This window comes from Hyla sarda, chromosome 10, assembly GCF_029499605.1.
Source record: "Hyla sarda isolate aHylSar1 chromosome 10, aHylSar1.hap1, whole genome shotgun sequence".
Classification (NCBI taxonomy): Eukaryota; Metazoa; Chordata; class Amphibia; order Anura; family Hylidae; genus Hyla; species Hyla sarda.
Window position 1 is genome coordinate 136,805,230 of NC_079198.1, and position 25,710 is coordinate 136,830,939.

Here is a 25,710-nt window from a genome sequence, read left to right on the forward strand (position 1 = left end):
TCTCGAGAGGGCGGTGCGGGATGTCTCGAGGGGGCCACCCCAAAGCCCGCACCCAGCATTCGGAACTAAATGTTCCAAACACTGGGGAGTGGAGTTCCCCTTTAAGCCAATATCCTCCGCATGAAGATGAGGCTGAAGCTTCATATAACCTCAGTCTTTATAATGGAGGCGTCCACAGCTTCATTGGCCACGTCTACGGCGGAGCCGCTTTGCCAGGACTGTTCAGCAGCTCGCGCCACCTGCAGAGCCCAAATATACTGCTCTTTGGTAACGACCGGATGTGATATACCTGCAAGAGAAACCGACATCACATTCTGTCACCTCATATCATAGAGATTGGAAAAGTCTATTGTCTTAGAATCACAATGCTAAAATATTACATTAAAAGGGTTCTCCGGTGGAAGACATTATTAGTAGTAGTATTATTATTATTTTATTTTTTTAATCAACTGGTGCCAAAAAGTTAAACAGATTTGTAAATTAAATATACAAATTTAACCACACCTCAAGAATATCACCCTACTGGGTACACAATGAATATAAAATGAGACAGATGGTTTTTGAAAAAAATGCTGATTTTTAATAAAAACCGAAATAACATTAAAAAATTTGTTAATATTTGTTAATTCATATTTATAAACTGTCATTGGGCCCTAATGACAGATTAAATGAGAAAGCAACTACCTAATAAATTCTAAGATAGTCCATAAGTATTGGTCCGGAATGGACTGTCAGTCCGGCAATAGGTAGCACAGTAGATGTTTCCATGATGATAGTAGATGACACAGTCAGTGGCATTGAATGAGTTCGCTCACAATTTTTATGAAATAGATGGAACAGTCTCACCCTGGCTGCTGGTTCTGCACTGCGGCGGCCGATGAAGACAAGTGCTGTATTCTCTGTGATGGTCTCGGCCTTGGCAGGTGGAGGGTTCCGGCAAGGAGCTCCCTCGTAAGCGGTCCGTGGTGTCAGCAGACACCGATGTCTGTATCGGACTCGCGCTGGAAGCAGCAGACTTGTAGTAAGCTCGGTGTGCAAGATCAGTTGTTTGTTGCAGCAGGTGATTTGGATTGCGAACTTCCGTGCCGGCTGGAATTAAGGTGATGTTGGTATTGAGGTAGTGCTTGGATAGTGCTCTGTTCAGATGAAACGGCCTACACGCGTTTCAGGGTGCTAAAATTGACCCCCTTCTTCAGTAGGCAAGTGCCTACTGAAGAAGGGGTCAATTTTAGCACCCTGAAATGCGTCTAGGCTGTTTCATCTGAACAGAGCACTATCCAAGCACTACCTCAATACCAACATCACCTTAAAGGAGTACTCCGGCACACACTTTTTTCCTTTTATCCCGTCCGGGCTGCAAAATAAAAGAAAACAAACTTTCTCTTACCTGCCAACGAGCCCCGGTACAGATGTTCGGTCCCCGGGGTGTATTCTTCTTACTTCCTGTTAGCCCGGCACGTCACACAGAGTTTCAGCCTATCACCGGCCGAGGCAGGACATCGCTGTGGCCGGTGATAGGCTGAAGCTCCATGTGACGTGCCGGGCTAACAGGAAGTAAGAAGAATACAGCCCGGGGACCGAACACCTGTACCGGAGCACCAGGGGAGCGTATGCAGGTAAAAGAAAGTGTGTGTGTTTTTTATTTTATTTTGCAGCCCAGACGGGATAAAAGGAAAAAAGTGCGCACCGGAGTACTCCTTTAATTCCAGCCGGCAAGGAAGTTCGCAATCCAAATCACCTGCTGCACCAAACAACTGATCTTGCACACCGAGCTTACTACAAGTCTGCTGCTTCCAGCGCGAGTCCGATACAGACATCGGTGTCTGCTGACACCACGGACCGCTTACGAGGGAGCTCCTTGCCGGAACCCTCCACCTGCCAAGGCCGAGACCATCACAGAGAATACAGCACTTGTCTTCATCGGCCGCCGCAGTGCAGAACCAGCAGCCAGGGTGAGACTGTTCCATCTATTTCATAAAAATTGTGAGCGAACTCATTCAATGCCACTGACTGTGTCATCTACTATCATCATGGAAACATCTACTGTGCTACCTATTGCCGGACTGACGGTCCATTCAGGACCAATACTTATGGACTATCTTAGAATTTATTAGGTAGTTGCTTTCTCATTTAATCTGTCATTAGGGCCCAATGACAGTTTATAAATATTAATGCTCTGATCTTTTTAACAAATTTTTTTATGTTATTTCGGTTTTTTATTAAAAATCTGCATTTTTTTTTAAAAAACCATCTGTCTCATTTTATATTCATTGTGTACCCAGTAGGGTGATATTCTTGAGGTGTGGTTAAATTTGTATTTTTGATTTTCATTATTTGATCATTAACCTCGAATATCCCAGGTTGTGAGCTGCGCATACAGTCTTTTTAGCTTTGTAAATTACTTCTATTAAAAAATCTTAATCCTTCCAGTACTTATCAGTTTATGCATGCTCCACAGGAAGTTGTGTAGTTCTTTCCAGTCTGACCACAGTGCTCTCTGCTGACACCTCTGTCCATGTCAGGAACTGTCCGGAGTAGGAGCAAATTCCCAAAGCAAACCTCTCCTGCTCCGGACAGTTCCTGACATGGACAGAGGTGTCAGCAGAGAGCACAGTGGTCAGACTGGAAAGAACTACACAACTTCCTGTGGATACAGCAGCTGATAAGTACTGGAAGGATTAAGATTTATTTTTAAATAGAAGTACTTTACTAAACCTGTTTAACTTTCTGGCACCAGTTGATTTTAAAAAAAAAATGTTATCCACCAAAGTACCCCTTAAATTCTGTACTGATCCTGAGTTATATTCTGTATTATACTCAAGTGCTGTACTCACTATTCTGCTGGTGAGATCACTGTGTACATACATTACATTACTTATCCTGTACTGATCCTGAGTTATATCCTGTATTATACTCAAGTGCTGCACTCACTATTCTGCTGGTGAGGTCACTGTGTACATACATTACATTACTTATCCTGTACTGATCCTGAGTTATATCCTGTATTATACTCCAGAGCTGTACTCACTATTCTGCTGGTGAGATCACTGTGTCCATACATTACATTACTTATCCTGTACTGATCCTGAGTTATATCCTGTATTATACTCCAGAGCTGTACTCACTATTCTGCTGGTGGGGTCACTGTGTACATACATTACATTACTTATCCTGTATTGATCCTGAGTTATATCCTGTAGCATACCCCAGAGCTGTACTCACTATTCTGCTGATGAGGTCACTGTGTACATACATTACATTACTTATCCTGTACTGATCCTGAGTTATACCCTGTATTATACTCCAGAGCTGTACTCACTATTCTGCTGGTGAGGTCACTGTGTACATACATTACATTACTTATCCTGTACTGATACTGAGTTATATCCTGTATCATACTCCAGAGCTGTACTCACTATTCTGCTGGTGAGGTCACTGTGTACATACATTACATTACTTATCCTGTACTGATCCTGAGTTATATCCTGTATTATACTCCAGAGCTGTACTCAATATTCTGCTGGTGAGGTCACTGTGTACATACATTACATTACTTATCCTGTACTGATCCTGAGTTATATCCTGTATTATACCCCAGAGCTGTACTCACTATTCTGCTGGTGAGGTCACTGTGTACATACATTGCATTACTTATCCTGTACTGATCCTGAGTTATATCCTGTATTATACTCCAGAGCTGTACTCACTATTCTGCTGGTGAGATCACTGTGTACATACATTACATTACTTATCCTGTACTGATCCTGAGTTATATCCTGTATTATACTCCAGAGCTGCACTCACTATTCTGCTGGTGAGGTCACTGTGTACATACATTACATTACTTATCCTGTACTGATCCTGAGTTATATCCTGTATTATACTCCAGAGCTGTACTTACTATTCTGCTATTGAGGTCACTGTGTACATACATTACATTACTTATCCTGTACTGATCCTGAGTTATATTCTGTATTATACTCCAGAGCTGTACTCACTATTCTGCTGGTGAGGTCACTGTGTACATACATTACATTACTTATCCTGTGCTGATCCTGAGTTATATCCTGTATTATACTCCAGAGCTGTACTCACTATTCTGCTGGTGAGGTCACTGTGTACATACATTACATTACTTATCCTGTACTGATCCTGAGTTATATCCTGTATTATACTCCAGAGCTGTACTCACTATTCTGCTGGTGAGGTCACTGTGTACATACATCACATTACTTATCCTGTACTGATCCTGAGTTATATCCTGTATTATACTCCAGAGCTGTACTCACTATTCTGCTGGTGAGGTCACTGTGTACATACATTACATTACTTATCCTGTACTGATCCTGAGTTATATTCTGTATTATACTCCAGAGCTGCACTCACTATTCTCCTGGTGAGATCACTGTGTACATACATTACATTACTTATCCTGTACTGATCCTGAGTTATATCCTGTATTATACCCCAGAGCTGTACTCACTATTCTGCTGGTGAGGTCACTGTGTACATACATTACTTATCCTGTACTTATCCTGAGTCCTGTATTATACCCCAGAGCTGTACTCACTATTCTGCTGACCTCCACCTTGGATACTGCCATGTTAAGTGTATTAGTATTGTGTCACATGAAGGGTCATCACCACTGACCTTTGACAGTGCGGATAAAATGGCGGAAGAGCTCCCTGTAGGCTTCTCTGTATCTTTCGTTGTGCGTCTGGGAGGGCGTCGGGAAGGATGAACCATTTTCTATAATGCACAGGGGGTTCTGATTGTCTAAGCGCAATGATCCTTGGGAGCCGTATAACTAGAAGGAAGGAGGTGACAGCGATGTGTTAAGTGAAATAAGACACAAGGGGTGATTGTCCTTGATTAAAGGGGTACTCCACTGGAAAACATTTCTTTTTTTTTCTTTTAAATCAGCTGGTGCCAGAAAGTTAAACAGATTTGTAAATTACTTCTATTAAAAAATCTTAATCCTTCCAGTACTTATCAGCTGCTGCATGTTCCAGAGGAAGTTCTTTTCTTTTTTGAATTTCCTTTCTGTCTGACCACAGTGCTCTCTGCTGACACCTCTGTCCATGTCAGGAACTGTCTGGAGCAGGATAGGTTTGCTATGGGGATTTACTCCTACTCTAGACAGTTCCTGACATGGACAGAGGTGTCAGCAGAGAGCACTGTGGTCAGACAGAAATGAAATTCAAAAAAGAAAAGAACTTCCTCTGGAACATGCAGCAGCTGATAAGTACTGGAAGGATTAAGATTTTTAAAGAGAAGTAATTTACAAATCTGTTTAACTTTCTGGCACCAGTTGATAAAAAAAAAATGTTTTTCAGTTGAGCAGTGGCTAGAAATGCAGTGACGTGTAGTGCTACAGCAATTTGGTGCGGCCTTTAACCCCTTAATGATAATGGACCTAAATGGACGTCATGGTGCGGTGGTACTTAACGGACCATGACGTACATTTTCTCTCCGCCATGACCGCGAGCACCGGTCATGTGTGGCAGGTACCAGCTGCTATCAGCAGCCAGAGACTCGCTAGTATTGGTGGACAATAACCGACATAAACATTAACCCCTCAGATGCCGTGATCAATACAGATCACGGAATCTGCGGCAGTGCGGTACTTTAAATGGATGATCGGATCACCTGCAGCGCTGCCGCGGGGATCCAATCATCCAACATGGCGGGCGGAGGTCCCCTCACCTGGCTCCGGTCGTCACCAAGGATCTTCTGCTCTGGTCTGAGATCGAGCAGACCAGAGAAGATCACCGATAATACTGATCAGTGCTATGCCCTATACATAACACTGAACAGTATTAGCAATCAAATGATTGCTATAAATAGTCCCCTATGGAGACTATTAAAGTGTAAAGAAAAAAAAAAAATAGGTAAAAATAAAAAAATTTAATAAAAAAGGAAAAAACATAGAAAAATCCCCTCCCCCGATCAAAAATGTAAATAATCAGTTTTTCCCATTTTACCCCTAAAAAAGCGTATAAAAATAATTAAAATCAATAAACATATTTGGTATCGCTGCGTGCGTAAAAGTCTGAACTATCAAAATATATTGTAAATCATCCCGTATGGTGAAAAAGTCCATTATTGATGCTTTTTTTTTGTCACATTTTATGCCAAAAAAACTAATAAAAAAGGTTATAAAAGTTTTATATAAGCAAAAGTGGAACCGAAAAAAAACTACAGATCACAGCAAAAAATGAGCCCTCATACCGCCCCGTATATGGAAAAATTAGAAAGTTATAGGTGGTCAAAATAGGACAAGACATACTAATTTTGTTAAAATAGTTTGAGATTTTTTTAAAGCGGTGCAATTATAAAAAGGCCTAATCGTATATAGACCCATGAAATAAGGAAAACGTGTCATTTTTACCGGAAAGTGTACAGTGTGAAAACAAAACCTTCCGAAATTTGCTAAATTACGTTTTTTTTTTTTTTAATTTTCCCACATAAATAATATTTTTTTGATTGCGCCGTACATTTCATGGTAAAATAGGTGAAGTCAATACAAAGTTAAATTGGTGACTCAAAAAACAAGCCTCATATGTGTCTGTGGATGGAAATATAAGAGAGTTATGATTTTTAGAAGGCGAGGAGGAAAAAACGAAAATGCAAAAATAAAATTGTCCAGGTCCTTAACCCCTTAAGGACCGGGCGTTTTTCCGTTTTTGCTCTTTCGTTATTTCCTCCTTACCTTAAAAAATCATAACTCTTAAAATTTTGCACCTAAAAATCCATATGATTGCTTATTTTTTGCGCCACCAATTCTACTTTGTAATGACTTCAGTCATTTTACCCAAAAATCTACGGCGAAACGAGAAAAAAATCATTGTGCGACAAAATTGAAAAAATACAGCCATTTTGTAACTTTTGGGGGCTTCCGTTTCTACATAGTACATTTTTCGGTAAAAATGACACCTTCTCTTTATTCTGTAGGTCCATACGGTTAAAATGATCTCCTACTTATATAGGTTTGATTTTGTCGGACTTCTGGAAAAAATCATAACTACATGCAGGAAAATGTATATGTTTAAAATTGTCATCTTCTGACCCCTATAACTTTTTTATTTTTCCGTGTCCAGGGCGCTATGAGGGCTCATTTTTTGCGCCGTGATCTGAAGTTTTTGTCGGTACCATTTTTGCATCGATAGGCCTTATTGATCGCTTTTTATTCATCTTTTCATGATATAAAAAGTGACCAAAAATAGGCTATTTTGTACGTTGGAATTTTTTTGCGCGTACGCCATTGACCGTGCGGTTTAATTAGCGGTATATTTTTTTAATTCGGACATTTCCGCACGCGGCAATACTACATATGTTTATTTTTGTTTTTATTTACCCTGGTTTTTTTTTTATTATTGGAAATGCCGGGTGATTCAAACTTTTATTAGGGGACAGCCTTTGGCTGTCCGGGCATGCTGGGAGTTGTTGTTTTGCAACAGCTGGAGGCATCACAATGTGTAAACCAGGTTTAAACAACACAATAAATCCTTCAATTCTTTTCTAGTTAAAGAGGACGGTACCAATTACAACTCCTACAGTTGTCACCCATCTTTCCTAGGCTCCTGAATGGCAATTCTGCCTAGGTATGTAGATAAACAAAAAGTAAAATAACGTATCATAACAAGGCAGGGTTAAAGTGTAACTTTCTTTTTTAACAAACTTTTGACATGTCATTACGACAGGGAAGACTTTGGATCGGTGGGGGGTCCGGGTGCTGAAACCCCCATTATTGACCAGAAAAACGAAGGGGGCAGAAGCAAGCGGTTGTATATGCACCATGTGCCCCTTCATCTCTGCACAGCTAAAGCAAGCGGTAAAGGAGTTACAATTTAAGTCTATGGGACTCCCAGCAATGCTATATATATATATATATATATATATATATATTATATACACACTCACTATATTCTATATGGCTTTAATGGTGCAAAGTGGAGATAAAGGGGAACGGTGCATACGTAACTGCTCACTTCTGCCCCTTCATTCTAGTGGTCGTGGGGGTCCTAGCACCCGGAATCCCACAGATACATACAGAAAGCTGGGGGTAATGTATGCAAGAATTAAAAATAAATAAATAATTTATATATATATATATATATATATATATATATACATATATATATGTATATATATATATATATATATATATATATATATATATATGGGCATAAACAATAAGTCTGCAGCACTCCATGGTGAGATTAAAGGGGTATTCCAGGAAAAAAACTTATATATATATATATATATATATATATATATCTCAACTGGCTCCAGAAAGTTAAACAGATTTGTAAATTACTTCTATTAAAAGAAATCTTAATCCTTCCAATAATTATCAGCTGCTGCAGATGAGTTGTTCTTTTCTGTCTGGCAACAGTGCTCTCTGCTGACACCTCTGTCTGTCTCGGGAACTGCACAGAGTAGAAGAGGTTTGCTATGGGGGATTTGCTTCTACGCTGAACAGTTCCCGAGACAGGTGTCATCAGAGAGCACTTAGACAGAAAAGAACAACTCAACTTCAGCAGCTCATAAGTACTGAAAGGATTAAGATTTTTTTTTTCATCGAAGTAATTTACAAATCTGTTTAACTTTCTGGAGCCAGTTAATATATGGAAAAAAAAAGTTTTTTTTTTCCTGGATAACCCCTTAAGGGTCTATTTACATGTATTCTGCGCAGATTTGATGCGCAGGATTTCAAAATGTGTTCAGCCGTTCAGTTTGCACTGAAATCTGCAGCAGAAAATCCTGTGCATAAAATCTGCACAGAATACTGTACGTGTGAATAGACCCTTAATCTCGCCTTTGAGTGCTGCAGACTTATTGTTTATGCCTTGATGCATCTTCACAGCTCCGGACCTGGGATGTCTATTGCTGCTGGCACCCGCTTCTTTCTAGCACCGGACTGTGCTGCTCGCTATTGCATATATATATATATATTCATATTCTAGCACTATGTCACGACGTTATAGCAGTATTTTCTAAACAGGGTGCCTCCAGATGTTGCAAAACTACAACTCCCAGCATGCCCAGACAGCCGTTGGCTGTCTGGGCATGCTGGGAGTTGTAGTTTTGCAACAGCTGGAGACACACTGTTTGGAAAACAGTGTGTCATAGGATGTGAATGCCTTTCGCACTTGGGTTGCACCTAGTTCTTAAAGGGGTACGCCAGAAAGTTAAATAGATTTGTAAATTACTTCTGTTAAAAAAAAAAAAAAATCTTAATTCTTCCAGTACTTATCAGCTGCTGTATGCTCCACAGGAAGTTCTTTTCTTTTTTAATTTCCTTTCTGTCATGAACACAGTGCTCTCTGCTGACACCTCTGTCCATTTTAGGAACTGTCCAGAGTAGGAGAAAATCCTCATAGAAAACATATGCTGCTCTGGACAGCTCCTGACACGGACAGAGGTGGCAGCAGAGAGCACTGTGGTCAGACAGAAAAGAAATTCAAGCAAAAAAAAAAGTGCTTCGTGTGGATCATGTAGCAGCTGATAAGTACTGGAAGGATTAAGACTTTTAAACAGAAGTAATTTACAAATCTTTATCTTTCTGTCACCTGTTGATTTAAAAAAATAAAAATAAAGTTGTTTTTCACCGGAGTACCCCTTTACGACATGCCATGTAGTGCAGAGCTATGTACGGTATATACCCCGCGCACTGTCACTAGGTCACGTTACCTCCAGCCTCTGATCACAGGATTTGGTGCAGTGCTGACTGACGTCCAGGTTCACTATGGCTCCGCTGGAAAACTTCATGCTGATGCTGACAGTGTCCACGTCCTTCAAGGTGGTCATGTCTGGGGCAGAAAGTATAGAGAGAGAGTCCATAATGTACAGACCCAGTGAGGAAGCTGATCCCTCATTACTGCAATATTATGTGATGAGCAATTAGTCTCCCCCCCGTATAACCCTCCAACCGAAACGAAGGATGAGGCTCAGCTCTATAGAGTATGTTCACATTTGGCAGAAATTCCATAGAGCTGTAAACGTCCAGAAAGCGGTGGGTTTCAACGGCACTGACCAGGAATGGACACGTCAGGTGAGTAGGTAAGGGGTTTATTAAAACAATGCAACGCGTTTCACCGCACTTGTGCGGCTTCCTCAGGCAGTTGCCTGAAGAAGCTGCGAAAGCGCGGTGAAACGCGTTGCATTGTTTTTGCATTTGCTGATCATACAGAGATAGTAGCAACAGTATACAGATAGAGCTGGAGGGGAGGTGTATAAATACTATAAAGACTGATCCCATAGAGCTAGCAGCAGTATACAGATAGAGCTGGAGAGGAATTGTATAAATACTACATATCCTGATCCCAAAAAGATGGCAGTAGCAGTATACAAATAGAGCTGGAGGGGAGGGGTATAACTGCTATATATCCTGATCCCATAGAGATGGCAACAGTATACAGATAGAGCTGGAGGGGAGGGGTATAGCTGCTATTTTTCTTGATCCCATAGAGATTGCAGCAGTATACAGACGGAGCTGGAGGGGAGGTGTATAACTACTATATATCCTGATCCCATAGAGATATCAGCAGTATACAGGTAGAGCTGGAGGGGAGGTGTATAACTACTATACATCCTGATCCCATAGAGATAGAAGCAGTATACAGATAGAGCTGGAGGGGAGGTGTATAACTACTATATATCCTGACCCCATAGAGATGGCAGCAGTATACAGATAGAGCTGGAGGAGATGTGTATAACTACTATATATCCTGATCCCATAGAGATGGCAGCAGTATACAGATAGAGCTGGAGGAGATGTGTATAACTACTATATATCCTGATCCCATAGAGATAGCAGCAGTAGTATATATACAGAGCAGGGGGTGTGGGGGTCTATGAGCTGCTATGAGGGATTTCATAGATGATGATGTCATACTGTAGTTCACAGGAAGTCGGTTGACCCAGGACTGACCACTTCCTTTGACAAAGTAAACACATAGATTAAATGTTTCTAGAAAATGAAGAATTTCTCACAGAAAAGGATTGCAGTAACACATGTTCTGCTATACACATGTTTATTCCCTTTGTGTGTATGTATATATATATATATATATATATATATATATATATATATATATATATATATATAGATCTCCTCTTCTCTGTGTATATATATATTGCAGTAACACATGTTCTGCTATACACATGTTTATTCCCTTTGTGTGTGTATATATATATATTGCAGTAACACATGTTCTGCTATACACATGTTTATTCCCTTTGTGTGTATATATATATATAGATCTCCTCTCCTCTGTGTATATATATATTGCAGTAACACATGTTTTGCTATACACATGTTTATTCCCTTTGTGTGTATATATATAGATCTCCTCTCCTCTGTATATATATATATATATATATATATATATATAGATGATCTCTCCTCTGTATATATATATATATATATTGCAGTAACACAGGTTTTGCTATACACATGTTTATTCCCTTTGTGTGTATTGGAACTAAACCAAAAAAGGAGGAAAAAAAGGAAATTGGACATAATGTCACCAAACTGCAAAAATGGGCCGGACAAAATTATTGGCACCCTTTCAAAATTGTGGAAAAATAAGATTGTTTCCAGCATGTGATGCTCCTTTATACTCACCTGGGGCAAGTAACAGGTGTGGTCAATATAAAAATCACACTTGAAAGCAGATAAAAAGGAGAGAAGTTCACTTAGTCTTTACATTGTGTGTCTGTGTGTGTCACACTAAGCATGGACAACAGAAAGAGGAGGAGAGAACTGTCTGAGGACTTGAGAACCAAAATTGTGGGAAAATATCAACAATCTCCAGGTTACAAGTCCATCTCCAGAGATCTAGATTTGTCTTTGTCCACAGTGCGCAACATTATCAAGAAGTTTACAACCCATGGCGCTGTAGGTAATCTCCCTGCGCGTGGGCGGAAGAGAAAAACTGATGAAAGGTGTCAATGCAGGATAGTCCAGATTACAACAAAGCGCTGGAGAGTTCTGAAGTGTCAGCAATGAGTCCAGATCTAAATCCCATTGATCACCTGTGGAGAGATCTTATAATTACTGTTGGGAAAAGGCGCCGTCCAATAAGAGACCTGGAGCAGTTTGTAAAGGAAGAGTGGTCCAACATTCCGGCTGAGAGGTGTAAGGAGCTTATTGATGGTTATAGGAAGAGTGATCCAACATTCCAGCTGAGAGGTGTAAGGAGCTTATTGATGGTTATAGGAAGACACGGATTTCACTTATTTTTTCCAAAGGGTGCGCAACCAAATATTAAGTTAAGGTGCCAATAATTTTGTCCAGCCCATTTTTGGAGTTTGGTGACATTATGTCCAATTTGCTTCTTTTCCTCCTTTATTGGTTTAGTTCCAATACACACAAAGGAAATAAACATGTGTATAGCAAAACATGTGTTACTGCAATCCTTTTCTGTGAGAAATACTAAATTTTAAAGAAAAATTTCAGGGGTGCCAACATTTAGGGCCATGACTGTATATGTATGTGTGTATATATATATATATACACATACATATATATATATATATATATATATATATATATATATATATATATATATATATACACACACACACACACACACACACACATACACTCACTCACACACACACACACACACACACACACACACACACACACACCATGACTGTGCCGTATACCCTACCTGAACAGAAAGCATGTCCAAGAGAGAACACCGTGTCCGGCAGGCTGACTCCTAGTAACCAGATGACGATGTCGATATCATGTAATGCTGAATTATAGAAAATCCCTCCTGTCAGAAGAGAGAGAAGAATTCAAAGAGGTTATTGTTATATTCACAATGCTGGTGACATGAGATGGCGGTCAGTGTAATGATCTGCACCCACGGCATCCAATACAGCGGAGGAGACGTATTAACACTGGTCATATGATTGCGGTCCTAAAAGAAGTTAAAACAAAATGGCAGGCTTTGGAGTCTTCAATAGCCTCCCCCCCCCCCCCCCCCAAACTTGTCAGTAAAAGAAATAGCATAATGCATCTGTCTAGAGAAACTCTGCTCACACAGAGTCATACTAGAGCTGCTAAAGAGGTGCAGAAGCCTCTACTGCACCTCTGTATGGCTCCAATTGACAGTTCTATGGCACCTAACCTGTGTGTGTGCATGAGCTATAGTGCAGACAGTTCTATGGCACCTAACCTGTGTGTGTGCATGAGCTATAGTGCAGACAGTTATATGGCACCTAACCTGTGTGTGAGTGTGTGTGCATGAGCTATGGTAAGGACAGTTCTATGGCACCTAACCTGTGTGTGTGCATGAGCTATGGTAAGGACAGTTCTATGGCACCTAACCTCTGTGTGAGTGTGTGTGCATGAGCTATAATACATACAGTTCTATGGCACCTAACCTGTGTGTGTGTGCATGAGCTATAGTACAGATAGTTCTATGGCACCTAACCTGTGTGTGTGTGTGTGTACATGAGCTATAGTATAGACAGTTCTATGGCACCTAACCTGTGTGTGTGTGCGCGCATGAGCTATAGTATAGACAGTTCTATGGCACCTAACCTGTGTGTGCATGAGCTATAGTATAGACAGTTCTATGGCACCTAACCTGTGTGTGCATGAGCTATAGTATAGACAGTTCTATGGCACCTAACCTGTGTGTGCATGAGCTATAGTATAGACAGTTCTATGGCACCTAACCTGTGTGTGTGCATGAGCTATAGTAGACAGTTCTATGGCACCTAACCTGTGTGTGCATGAGCTATAGTACAGACAGTTCTATGGCACCTAACCTGTGTTTGTGCATGAGCTATAGTACAGACAGTTCTATGGCACCTAACCTGTGTGTGTGCATGAGCTATAGTACAGACAGTTCTATGGCACCTAACCTGTGTGTGTGTGTGCATGAGCTATAATAAAGACAGTCCTATGTGCGGGTGTGAGCTATAATATAGACCGGTTTTTCCCAACTAGGGTGCCTCCAGCTGTTGCAAAACTACAACTCCCAGCATGCCCGGACAGCCAAAGGCTGTCCGGGCATGCTGGGAATTATAGTTTTGCAACAGTTGGAGGCACCCTAGTTGGGAAACACCAATATACACAGTGATATAACCCCAAACCTCTGTGTGCGCATGGGCTATAATACACACTGTGCTGTGATCAGATCTGCACCCACATACCCCACGTGTCCCGGGTCAGCAGGTATATATCCAGGGTGTCTCTGTAATGCCCACACCGTCACTTTGTTGGCCCAGCTGCCATATGAACCTTACCTGATGTCTTGATCTTGCTAACAGAAGAGCAGGGAAAGACACGGCTGACTGTAGATAGTTTCTGGATTGGGCCCAGTGCACTTTTCTGGTGAATTCTTTTAAATAGGTATTTCAGGGCTGGGTCAAAGCGTCTGTGGAGACATAACACAAACCTTATACAAATGTGGTCTCCAAACCGTGTCTCTCCAGGTGATGGGGACTACAGCTCCCAGCATGCTAGGTGTTTTGCTAGGTGTTATTTCTCAACAACTGCAGATGATCCAACAAATAGATAGAGATAGAGCTGGAGGGGAGGGGTATAACTACTATATATCCTGATCCCAAAGAGATAGCAGCAGTATACAGATAGAGCTGGAGGAGATGTGTATAACTACTATATATCCTGATCCCATAGAGATAGCAGTAGTATACAGATAGAGCTGGAGGGGAGATGTATAACTACTATATATCCTGATCCCATAGAGATAGCAGCAGTATACAGATAGAGCTGGAGGAGAGGTGTATAACTACTATATATCCTGATCCCATAGAGATAGCAGCAGTATACAGATAGAGCTGGAGGAGAGGTGTATAACTACTATATATCCTGATCCCATAGAGATAGCAGTAGTATACAGATAGAGCTGGAGGGGAGATGTATAACTACTATATATCCTGATCCCATAGAGATAGCAGTAGTATACAGATAGAGCTGGATGGGAGGTGTATAACTACTATATAGCCTGATCCCATAGAGATAGCAGCAGTATACAGATAGAGCTGGAGGAGAGGTGTATAACTACTATATATCCTGATCCCATAGAGATAGCAGCAGTATACAGATAGAGCTGGAGGAGAGGTGTATAACTACTATATATCCTGATCTCATAGAGATAGCAGCGGTATACAGATAGAGCTGGAGGGGAGGTGTATAACTACTATATATCCTGATCCCATAGAGATAGCAACAGTATACAGATAGAGCTGGAGGGGAGGTGTATAACTACTATATATCCTGATCCCATAGAGATAGCAGCAGTATACAGATATAGCTGGAGGGGAGGTGTATAACTACTATATATCCTGATCCCATAGAGATAGCAGCAGTATACAGATAGAGCTGGAGGGGAGGTGTATAACTACTATATATCCTGATCCCATAGAGATAGCAACAGTATACAGATAGAGCTGGAGGGGAGGTGTATAACTACTATATATCCTGATCCCATAGAGATAGCAGCAGTATACAGATAGAGCTGGAGGGGAGGTGTATAACTATTATATATCCTGATCCCATAGAGATAGCAACAGTATACAGATAGAGCTGGAGGGGAGGTGTATAACTACTATATATCCTGATCCCATAGAGATAGCAGCAGTATACAGATAGAGCTGGAGGGGAGGTGTATAACTACTATATATCCTGATCCCATAGAGATAGCAGCAGTATACAGATAGAGCTGGAGGGGAGGTGTATAACTACTATATATCCTGATCCCATAGAGATAGCAACAGTATACAGATAGAGCTGGAGGGGAGGTGTATAACTACTATATATCCTGATCCCATAGAGATAGCAGCAGTATACAGATAGAGCTGGAGGGGAGGTGTATAACTATTATATATCCTGATCCCATAGAGATAGCAACAGTATACAGATAGAGCTGGAGGGGAGGTGTATAACTACTATATATCCTGATCCCATAGAGATAGCAGCAGTATACAGATAGAGCTGGAGGGGAGGTGTATAACTACTATATATCCTGATCCCATAGAGATAGCAGCAGTATACAGATAGAGCTGGAGGGGAGGTGTATAACTACTATATATCCTGATCCCATAGACATAGCAGCAGTATACAAAGTATACACAAAAAAAAAAGAAGATTGCAGCAGATTTTTGGTCATACAAAAAAAAAAGAGACTCTTAGCACACTTTTTGATCAAAACGTGTCCCCCATCCACCACGCAGAGGTGGCCTTATTTTGGATGGGACCCTAACACTCATTTCACTCACCTCTGCTGGGCATATGGCCTCTGACTGGGTGACATACTGGATCCACTATCAATTTACTACTATATATCCTGATATATAGCAGCAGTATACAGATAGAGCTAGAGGGGAGTTGTATATCTACTATATACACTGATCCCACAGAGATAGCAGCAGTATACAGATAGTATATAACTACTATATATCCTGATTCCATAGAGATAGCAGCAGTATACAGATAGAGCTGGAGGGGAGGTGTATATCTACTATATATACTGATCCCACAGAGATAGCAGCAGCAGTATACAGATAGAGCTAGAGGGGATACATTTAACAACTATATATCCTGATCCTATAGATATACAGCAGCAGTATACAGATAGAGCTGGAGAGGGGGTGTATAACTACTATATATCCTGATCCCAGGAAGTCAGCTGACCCAGGACTGACCACTATCGCTGACACATTAAACACTGTGATTTTCTACGGGCCAGACTGGTGAACACATGACACAGTTACAGTGATAAAATGCATGGATATAGTGATGCTGGAATGAAACAGATGGTGCTGAAGGACTAATGATGGTAAGTGTGCATGATATGGGCAAAACCTTGGGAGTGCTTTTTTTTTAACTACATGACAGCTGGAAGTGCAATGAGCGGGAGAGCAGGGCCCGATTCACTGTTCTCGTGATCAGTTAGATCCTAGTGGTCACATTAATACCGCATCCTAGTAATACGTTATCACTGCTGAAAAGGACAGAACTCTTTTACTGGTGAAGATAATATTGTGATGTGTTCAGTAAATGCGGTTTCATCTACACGCAGCGCACGCATCACTTACTTGTAGAAGCCGCACACCAGCGGTCTCCCCTGTCTGTCGGCCTCATCGAAGCACGCCTCCGCCGTCTGCCTGCACGCGCTCAGCAGCTTCTCACACAGCACCGCCTTCCCTTGAAATAAACACAGACATCTGGGCAAATATTTCTCAATTCATTTTGCATTTGGATTCTACAGAAGAAAAGAAAAGTGACTAAAAAGGATAAATTACTTCTATTAAAAAATCCAGTACTTATTAGCAGCTGTATGCTACAGAGGGAAATTTTTTTTTTTTTTTTGTCTTGTCCACAGTGCTCTCTGCTGACACCTGATGCCCGTATCAGGAACTGCCCAGAGCAGGAGAAATCCCCATAGCAAACCTGTGCTGCTTTGGACAGTTCCTGACACGGACAGAGGTGTCAGCAGAGAGCACTGTGGATAAGACAAACAATAAATTCAAAAAGAATAGAATTTCCTCTGTAGCATACAGCCGCTAAAAAGTACTGGAAGGATTAAGATTTTTTAATAGAGGTAATTTACAAATCTGTTTAACTTTCTGGCACCAGTGGATATAAAAAAAGTTTTCCACTGGAGTACCCATTTAAGCACTTTTGGGGGTTGTCATTGGTCACATGAGCTCTGACCGGTCTGCGGGCCCTTAACACAATAAGCTATGATGTCCTGTGTGATCTGACACATTTCATCATAGACAGCAGGAAGTTTTTCAGCAGTTTGCTCTACGGCAGGTCTTCTGTGGGATTAGACCAGAGGGTCCTTCACCGCCCACACATCTATGAACCTTGGGTACCTATCACCCTGTCCCTGGTTGTCCTTTTGGTCGGTACTAACCAAATATCGAAGTTTTTTTCAACTGGCGTGCCTCCAGCTGTTGCAAAACTACAACACCCAGCATGCCCGGACAGCCTTTGGCTGTCCGGGCATGCTGGGAGTTGTAGTTTTGCAACAGCTGGGGGCACAGTGGTTAGGAATCACTGACATATTGGGACACTCCACAAGACTGGTTGTTCTGGAGATACTCTGACCCCATAGAATTACTATTCCACCATCTACTGCATGATGTCACCACAAAACGATACGGAAAAAATTGTGACACATGAATAAATCTGTAACCGCTGACAAATTACGTCCGTAAACAGTCACCAAACTTACCAGACGTGCCTGCAGCAGTGAAGGACCTGCTGTAAATTGTAGACAATATGAGAAGTCACCGACCCTGTGAATGCACTGTAAATGGTCAATAAGGGGGTGACACTGGCCACTTACCTGCTTTAAGAGCCTCCAGGGTCATGGCGGCTGCAACTTCTGGCGGAGAACAAATTACCACCCCAGACACTCTGCAAATAAAAACGGCATAAAGAGATAAAACCAAACCGGCGGCAAGACAAGAAGCTGCGATGATATCACAGAACAGGATAGCACGAAGGACATGTGACCGGCTGCACGGCTCCTATTATCAGCCTAAGGCCGGGTTCACACCACGTTTTTGCAATACAGTTCCCGTATTAGGTTTTTGATGAAAAACGGATTCCTCAAAACCGGACTAAACTGCATCAAAACGTGAGTACAAATTTCAACCCGTATAAGGTTTGAAAAATGATGTCCGGTTGCATCCGTTTTTTTAAGAAAAAAACATATACGTTTTTAACTTTTCACTCCATTTTGAATAAAGTTTCACTTGTTTGATTGAAATTCCGAGAAAAAAAACTGTGCAAAGTCAAAATCCATATGGTGCAAATCGGATGGAACCATACGCACATACGGTTCTGAACGGTTCCTATTGACTTCCATGTTTAATACGGTTTTTCACTTAGACGAAAAAACATGGTAGTTTACGGTTTTGGGTACGGGTAAAAAAAAAAACTGACAAAACCGTACAAGACGCAAAACAGACTAAACCGGATGATGCGTTTGACATACGGCTTACAATGTTAAGTCAATGCATACAGTTTTCTATAAGGCTTTGTACGTTTTTGAACTTGAAACTGTATACGGGAACTGTATAGCAAAAACGTGGTGTGCGTGCACCCTAAGACTATGTTCCACTCAGAAATCACGCAAAATTTACTGCATGTTGTCCCGCCCAAAAAAAAATAAAAAAATAAAACTGTCTTTAAAAGGGGTACTCCCCTGCCCCAGCGTCCAGAAAATTTAGTACTGAACGCTGGGTGCGGGTTGCAGGGGTCATGACGTCACGGCCACGCCCTTCGTGATGTCACAACACGCCCCCTTAATGCAAGTCTATGAGACGGGGCGTGGCGGCCGCCGGGGTGTGATGTGCAGTTCCTAGCATTGGCAATATTCTGTCAGCATCTGCTATGTGCGGAATGTCCGCCATGTTTCCATGTGAATATGGCCTTAAAGGGGTTATCCAGGAAAAAAACTTTATATATAATCAACTGGCTCCAGAAAGTTAAACAGATTTGTAAATTACTTCTATTAAAAAATCTTAACCCTTTCAGTACTTATGAGCTGCTGAAGTTGAGTTGTTATTTCTGTCTAAGTGCTCTCTGATGACACCTGTCTAGGGAACTGTCCAGAGTAGAAGCAAATCCCCATAACAAACCTCTTCTACTCTGTGCAGTTCGAGATGACAGAGATGTCAGCAGAGAGCACTGTTGTCAGACAGAAAATAACTCAACTTCAGCAGCTGATAACTATTGGAAGGATTAATACTTGTTAATAGAAGTAATTTACAAATCTGCTTAACTTTCTGGAGCCAGTCGAAATAAAAAATAAAAAGTTTTTTCCTGGAATACTCCGGTGGAAAACATATATATATTTTTTTTTTTTAAATCAACTGGTGCCAGAAAGTTAAACAGATTTGTAAATTACTCCTATTAAAAAATATTTACTCTTCCAGTACGTATTAGCTGCTGTATGCTACAGAGGAAATTCTTTTCTTTTTGAATTTCTTTTTTGTCTTGACCACAGTGCTCTCTGCTGACACCTGATGCCCGTATCAGGAACTGTCCAGAGCAGGAGAAAATCCCCATAGCAAACCTATGCTGCTCTGGACAGTTCCTGATACTGACAGAGGTGTCAGCAGAGAGCACTGTGGACAAGACAAAAAAAGAAATTCAAAAATAATAGAATTTCCTCTGTAGCATACTGCTGCTAAAAAGTACTGGAAGGTTAAAGATAAAGATTTTTTTAATAGAAGTAATTTACAAATCTGTTTAACTTTCTGGCACCAGTTGATTTAAAAAATGTCTAAAGGGTTTATCCATATGCTTTCTTCCAAAAAACAGCGCCACTCAGTTTGTGTGTGGTATTGCTGTTCAGTTGCACTGACGTGATTTGAACATCATTTTAATACTGCACACAACCTGTTTTTGGAAGAAAGGAGCTATGGTTTGTTTTGTTTTTTTACACCTGGGTTCCCCTTAAAAAATCTGTAGCAACTCACTTTAGCTAAAAGCATAGTCAGCTGTGAGTGACAGTGATTATTACAGGACACAGGATTTTACACCAGTCAGTCTCCCACTATGACTATATATGGGTATTTTCTTATGATTCAAAGTGATCCTGAGTAGAAGGGGCCACTGCTTTTGATTTAGCTCTGTGACTACTTTATGGTCCCTCCGGCTGTGCAGGGACCAGGGCTGACTTCATTCTCAGGATAGGAGCCACTGATCATAAAGCGATGGTACAATAATACGCCATCACTCTGTGGTCCTCTCATGTTTTCAGGGATAAGATTACACTGTTATCAGATCAATGGGACATCATGAGCCTCACAGCCCTTGACAAAGCTGATTCATCAGCGAAACGTCAGGGAGGCTATATCAGTTCATGTTTTAACCCAGCGGCATAGTGGTATATAACAGTAGGGATATAGTGCTGTCATATCCAGTGCGCAGCCAGGAGCGCGCAAGAATAGAGTGTGAATAAGGCCAGAGAGGAAAAGTCAAATTACTCTCCCAGATTAACCACTTTCATACAGCTGATAATTTTAACATTGTTTTTGGAGGGTACAAGTTTTAAACAGTATAAAATAAACACTATTTTATGGGGGGGTTTCAAGTAAGGGTTTTCCCTTAAAGGTTGTTTACAATGGGACATCAATGGCAAAAACAGGTTTAGCCTTATTACACAAGTTTCACCCTCACCTTTGGTCACTAAAGGCAATGTCCATGTCTTGCTCCTGCAGGACTCTCGTCTTGGATAAAAGTCCTTCACTAAAAGCCGTTTCCACCGCCAAACGTTGATTCTCCACAACGTAGTAGAGGTGGCAGCCATTTTCTTCTGCTATGCTTTGAAGCAAAGCCTGGCTGCCGTGGCTGACCCCTATAACCACCAGGCCAACCCTGCTCTCCTGAGAACCTTCTCCACTGTAGAGCCCTCCCGGGGCGATGCTATTGGAAGCCTCTGAGATCACATGCCTTTGGTTGGTGCACTTGGAAGAGATGGACGGGTTCTGGATGTGGATGGTTCCGAATGATGACAGCAGCGAAGAAGAGCAGGAAGTAGACGGTGCGGAATCTTCTCTTCCGGATATGATGTTGGTGGTGGAACTAATGTTTGGGTGACCAGGAAGCGAGGACAGAAGATGATGGTGATGGAGAGGAGGTGATGGCACCGGGTGACTGGTGCTGATGGCATTACTGATAGAGTTAGCCTGCAGTATAAAGGAGGGCGGAGGATGAAGGGAGGAGTCCAGAGACAGAGACAGGTCTTCAACGTTTTCTGCACCGGTCGTTCTACGGGAAAAGAAAAAAATTATTTATTAATGTCTCCTGGATAACCCCGTCACACTCTAGTAAAGGAATACTGTAGTGGAATATAACTTATCCTCTATCCGAAGGATATGGGATAAGTTATAGATCATGGGGGTCCGACCACTGGGACCCCCCACGATCTCCTTTACGGGCCGCAGCAGTCCGCAGGAAGGGGGCGTTCCATCCCCACATGACGCGGTGGCCTACAAGCCCCCTCCAAGTATCCCATAGAGATATATATGAAGGAGGCGTTTCTGTTGCGGCTTACTGCGGGGTTCAGTATGGCGTTTTCTGCAGACTGACGCAGCCCCGTACAGGTGATCACGGGGGGTCCCAGCAGTCGGACCCCCCTACGATCTATAACTTATCCCATATCCTTCAGATAGAGAATAAGTTGTATTCCACCACAGTATTCCTTTAAAGCTACATTGTGCCTCCAGTCACTTCCATAGCTGCATTCAGAATTTCCACATCTCCCATACAGCACTGACTTATAGGGTATCAGCCGTGCAACAATAAAGGAGATAAAGTGCCAAAGATTATAAGAATCAGCGAGACCCCCGGGAACATAGAAGGAACTTTCATACATATCAATAGCAGTGTTTCCCAACCTGGGTGCCTCCAGCTGTTCTGTTGTTCTCATAGGAGACAAGAGGTGTCTGGCAGTAGCAATCTTGCCTATAAACACATGTATGCAAGCCATTTATGTCAGTATTTTTCCAACCAATGTGTTTTTAGCTGTTCCAAAACTAAAATTCCAAGCATGCCTGGACAGCCAAATGCTGGGAGTTGTAGTTTTGCAAAAGCTGGAGGCACCCTGGTTGGGAAACACTGATGTAACGTATCCTTGTCGCTTTAAAAACAACTTTTGACAGGTCACATAGACACGTCAAAAAGTTTCAATCTGTCGGCTTCTAATTGCTGAGACCTCCTCTGTCCTGCGGCCCCATTATAAATCTATTGGGCTTCTCCTGGCTTGTTCTCATAATCAGTGGAGACCCGGACCAATCAAAACTTTTGACTCAAAAGTTGTTTTTTTTTCTTTTAAAGTGACAGGCTCACTTTAAAGGGGCACTCCGCTGCTCAACGTTTGGAACAAACTGTTCCGAACGCTGGAGTCGGGAGCTCGTGACATCATAGCCCCACCCCCTCAATGCAAGTCTATGGGAGGGGGCGTGATGGCTGTCACGCCCCCCCCCCCCCCCCCCCATAGACTTGCATTGAAGGGGCGGGGTGTGACGTCATGAGGGGGCAGAGCTATGACATCACGAGCTCCCGGCGCCGGATCCAGCGTTCGGAACAGTTTGTTCCAAACGGTATAGAACAGGGGTGGGGGTCGTACGGGTGCGGCGCTCTCATACCTCACATACGTAGGTGCGTATATCATCTCCCACCCTATTTTTTTAATGGATGGAACAACACATAGCGCTACCATATAATCCAGAATGTAATCTCTACTCTGTTTTCTTCTTTTAAAGTGACAGGCTCACTTTAAAGGGGCACTCCGCTGCTCAACGTTTGGAACAAACTGTTCCGAACGCTGGAGTCGGGAGCTCGTGACATCATAGCCCCACCCCCCAATGCAAGTCTATGGGAGGGGGCGTGATGGCTGTCACGCCCCCCCCCCCCCCCATAGACTTGCATTGAAGGGGTGGGGTGTGACATCATGAGGGGGCAGAGCTATGACATCACGAGCTCCCGGCGCCGGATCCAGCGTTCGGAACAGTTTGTTCCAAACGCTGAGCAGTGGAGTTCCCCTTTAAAGAAGTAACCAAATACAAAAGTTACAAAACTTTTTATTTTATGCAAGTTATAAAATATCCCCATTATTACTGTATAGTCGGCGACTATTCGCCATGTGTTACTTACACCAGGACGGGCGCGTGGGTCCAGTGCTGCTTGATCAGTCTCCGGTTCCGGTAATGCCGTCCCGATGCCAAGTGCTCCAGTATCCGATCCCGCCTCACCCGCATGGGCAGCTCGCAGGACTTACAGTACAGGGTCTCCACCATCGAGGTCTTTCCCGTGTCGTCGTGTTCGATCACGTGTCTCCTCACTGCCAGGTCTGTGAACTCCGCCGCATAGTCGTGCAGCGTTTTCTTTTTCCGTCCCATGACAAACGGGAGGAGACTCAAAGTCTAGAAAAGTTAAATGCGAGTCCAGCAGATGGCGGTACAGAACAGGGGTGGGGGTCGTACGGGTGCCGCGCTCTCATACCTCACATACGTAGGTGCGTATATCATCTCCCACCCTATTTTTTTTAATGGATGGAACAACACATAGCGCTACCGTATAATCCAGAATGTAATCTCTACTCTCTGTTGCCCCCTATCTTCCTATTCACCATGAAGTCACACAGTTCACATGGTTTGCATTCCCGTTATTAAGGGTCGGATCACCACAACACTTGCGCAGGGTGTCCCATCACTCACGTCAGATGTTATTTAAGTGGGGCTTCCCTTTGTTTTCGTTTTGTTTTTTCACAATTTTTATTTTAAAAAAATATTTTATGCTTTAAAAAATTTATAAATTTAAAAATGTAAAAAAATTACCAATATAATAGGGGGTGCTGTCTCCTATAGTATACAGGTAACCATGGTGATAACATAAGCTTTAACCCTGTCATCCCCATCTATACTGGAGCGATGGAGAGGGGTGGGGGGGGGGGGCACTATCTGCCAATTTCCCCACCCCAGGTCAGTCTATGACTTATACAAAGTAAATGCTCTATATACAGGGGTCCCACAGCCCGTCTACACCGCTATCACCGGGTGGTGCAGCCTCTAATATCCTCCCCTGCACACACTTCAGGACCCGCGGTCACTTGTAACCGAGTTTACAGCTTCCTAACCCCAGCACTCTGCTGACCCGGAAACGGAATGTCGGATGAACCGGAAGTGAATGTGTAAGGATAGCGATTCGGCTCAGCGCTGTGATAAATGTGGTAGTGAGGCCCGCGGAAGTGGCGGCATCTAGCGGTGGCTGACTGCATAGCATCGATCTGTGCTTAACGGACTGTGGATGATCTGTTATGTACAAAGAGATAAAACAATTTGCAATATTTTGGACATTATAATAAAGTGTTTCCCAAGCAAGCGTGCCTCCAGTTGTTGCAAAACTACAACACCCAGCATGCCAGGATAGCCTTTGGCTGTCCGGGCATGCTGGGAGTTGTAGTTTTGCAACAGCTGGAGGCGCCCTGGTTGGGAAACACTGGATTAGGGAATAAAAAGTTGTTCATTGACTCTCAAAATCTCTAATAGATTTGCTAACTTAAAAAAAAAAAAAAAATATATATATATATATATATATATATAAAAGTTATCCAGGATTAGTGAATTCGCAAGATTTCGCGAATGTATTGTCTATTATTCATCCTATGTTCGCAAAATTCGCATATTCGCTATGTTCGTTCATTTTTTTCAATGCAAAAATTTGCAAGGAAAATTCATATAAAAATTTCCATTTGTCAAAAAAAAAACTAATATTTGTCATAACGAATATATAGCACTATATTCTAAATATTCCCAAAATCGCGAGGTACCGATATTCACGATAAAAATTTGCATTAGGAATATTCGTGCTCAACACTATCCGGGATCAGTTTGTGTGCGGTATTGCGGTTCGGTACCATTAAACTGAATAGAATCCATGTTGTCATTCCCCAAACAACCTGAGAACAGGTGTAGCACTGTTCCTGGATAAACTCCAGGCTGCATCAAATAATGAAGTTGAATTTGTTTTAAGGGGGAGGGGTATCTAGAATTACTTTCTCCCCAAAACAGCGCCACACTTGTCTTCAGGTTGTGTGGGGCATTGCAACTTGGATTCTATTCAGTTTAACAGAACTAAACTGCAAAACCCCCCACAAAACTGAGGGCAAGAAGGGTGGCTCCAATCCTAGATAG

General features: G+C 42.1%; 1 protein-coding gene across 1 annotated transcript; it reads right to left on the minus strand.

Annotated features, from left to right (window-relative positions):
• On the minus strand, positions 1 to 24,687 carry LOC130293617 (myo-inositol 2-dehydrogenase-like). Its single transcript, XM_056542503.1, has 9 exons — positions 23,672 to 24,687; positions 21,194 to 21,784; positions 18,348 to 18,418; positions 17,089 to 17,197; positions 14,275 to 14,405; positions 12,684 to 12,791; positions 9,697 to 9,815; positions 4,651 to 4,807; positions 1 to 289 (listed from the first exon to the last, which is right to left on the minus strand). Exons 1-9 carry the CDS (start codon positions 23,914 to 23,916, stop codon positions 141 to 143), a joined length of 1,680 nt encoding a protein of 559 aa, XP_056398478.1. The 5' UTR covers positions 23,917 to 24,687; the 3' UTR covers positions 1 to 140.
• Positions 24,688 to 25,710: the final 1,023 nt, after the last annotated feature.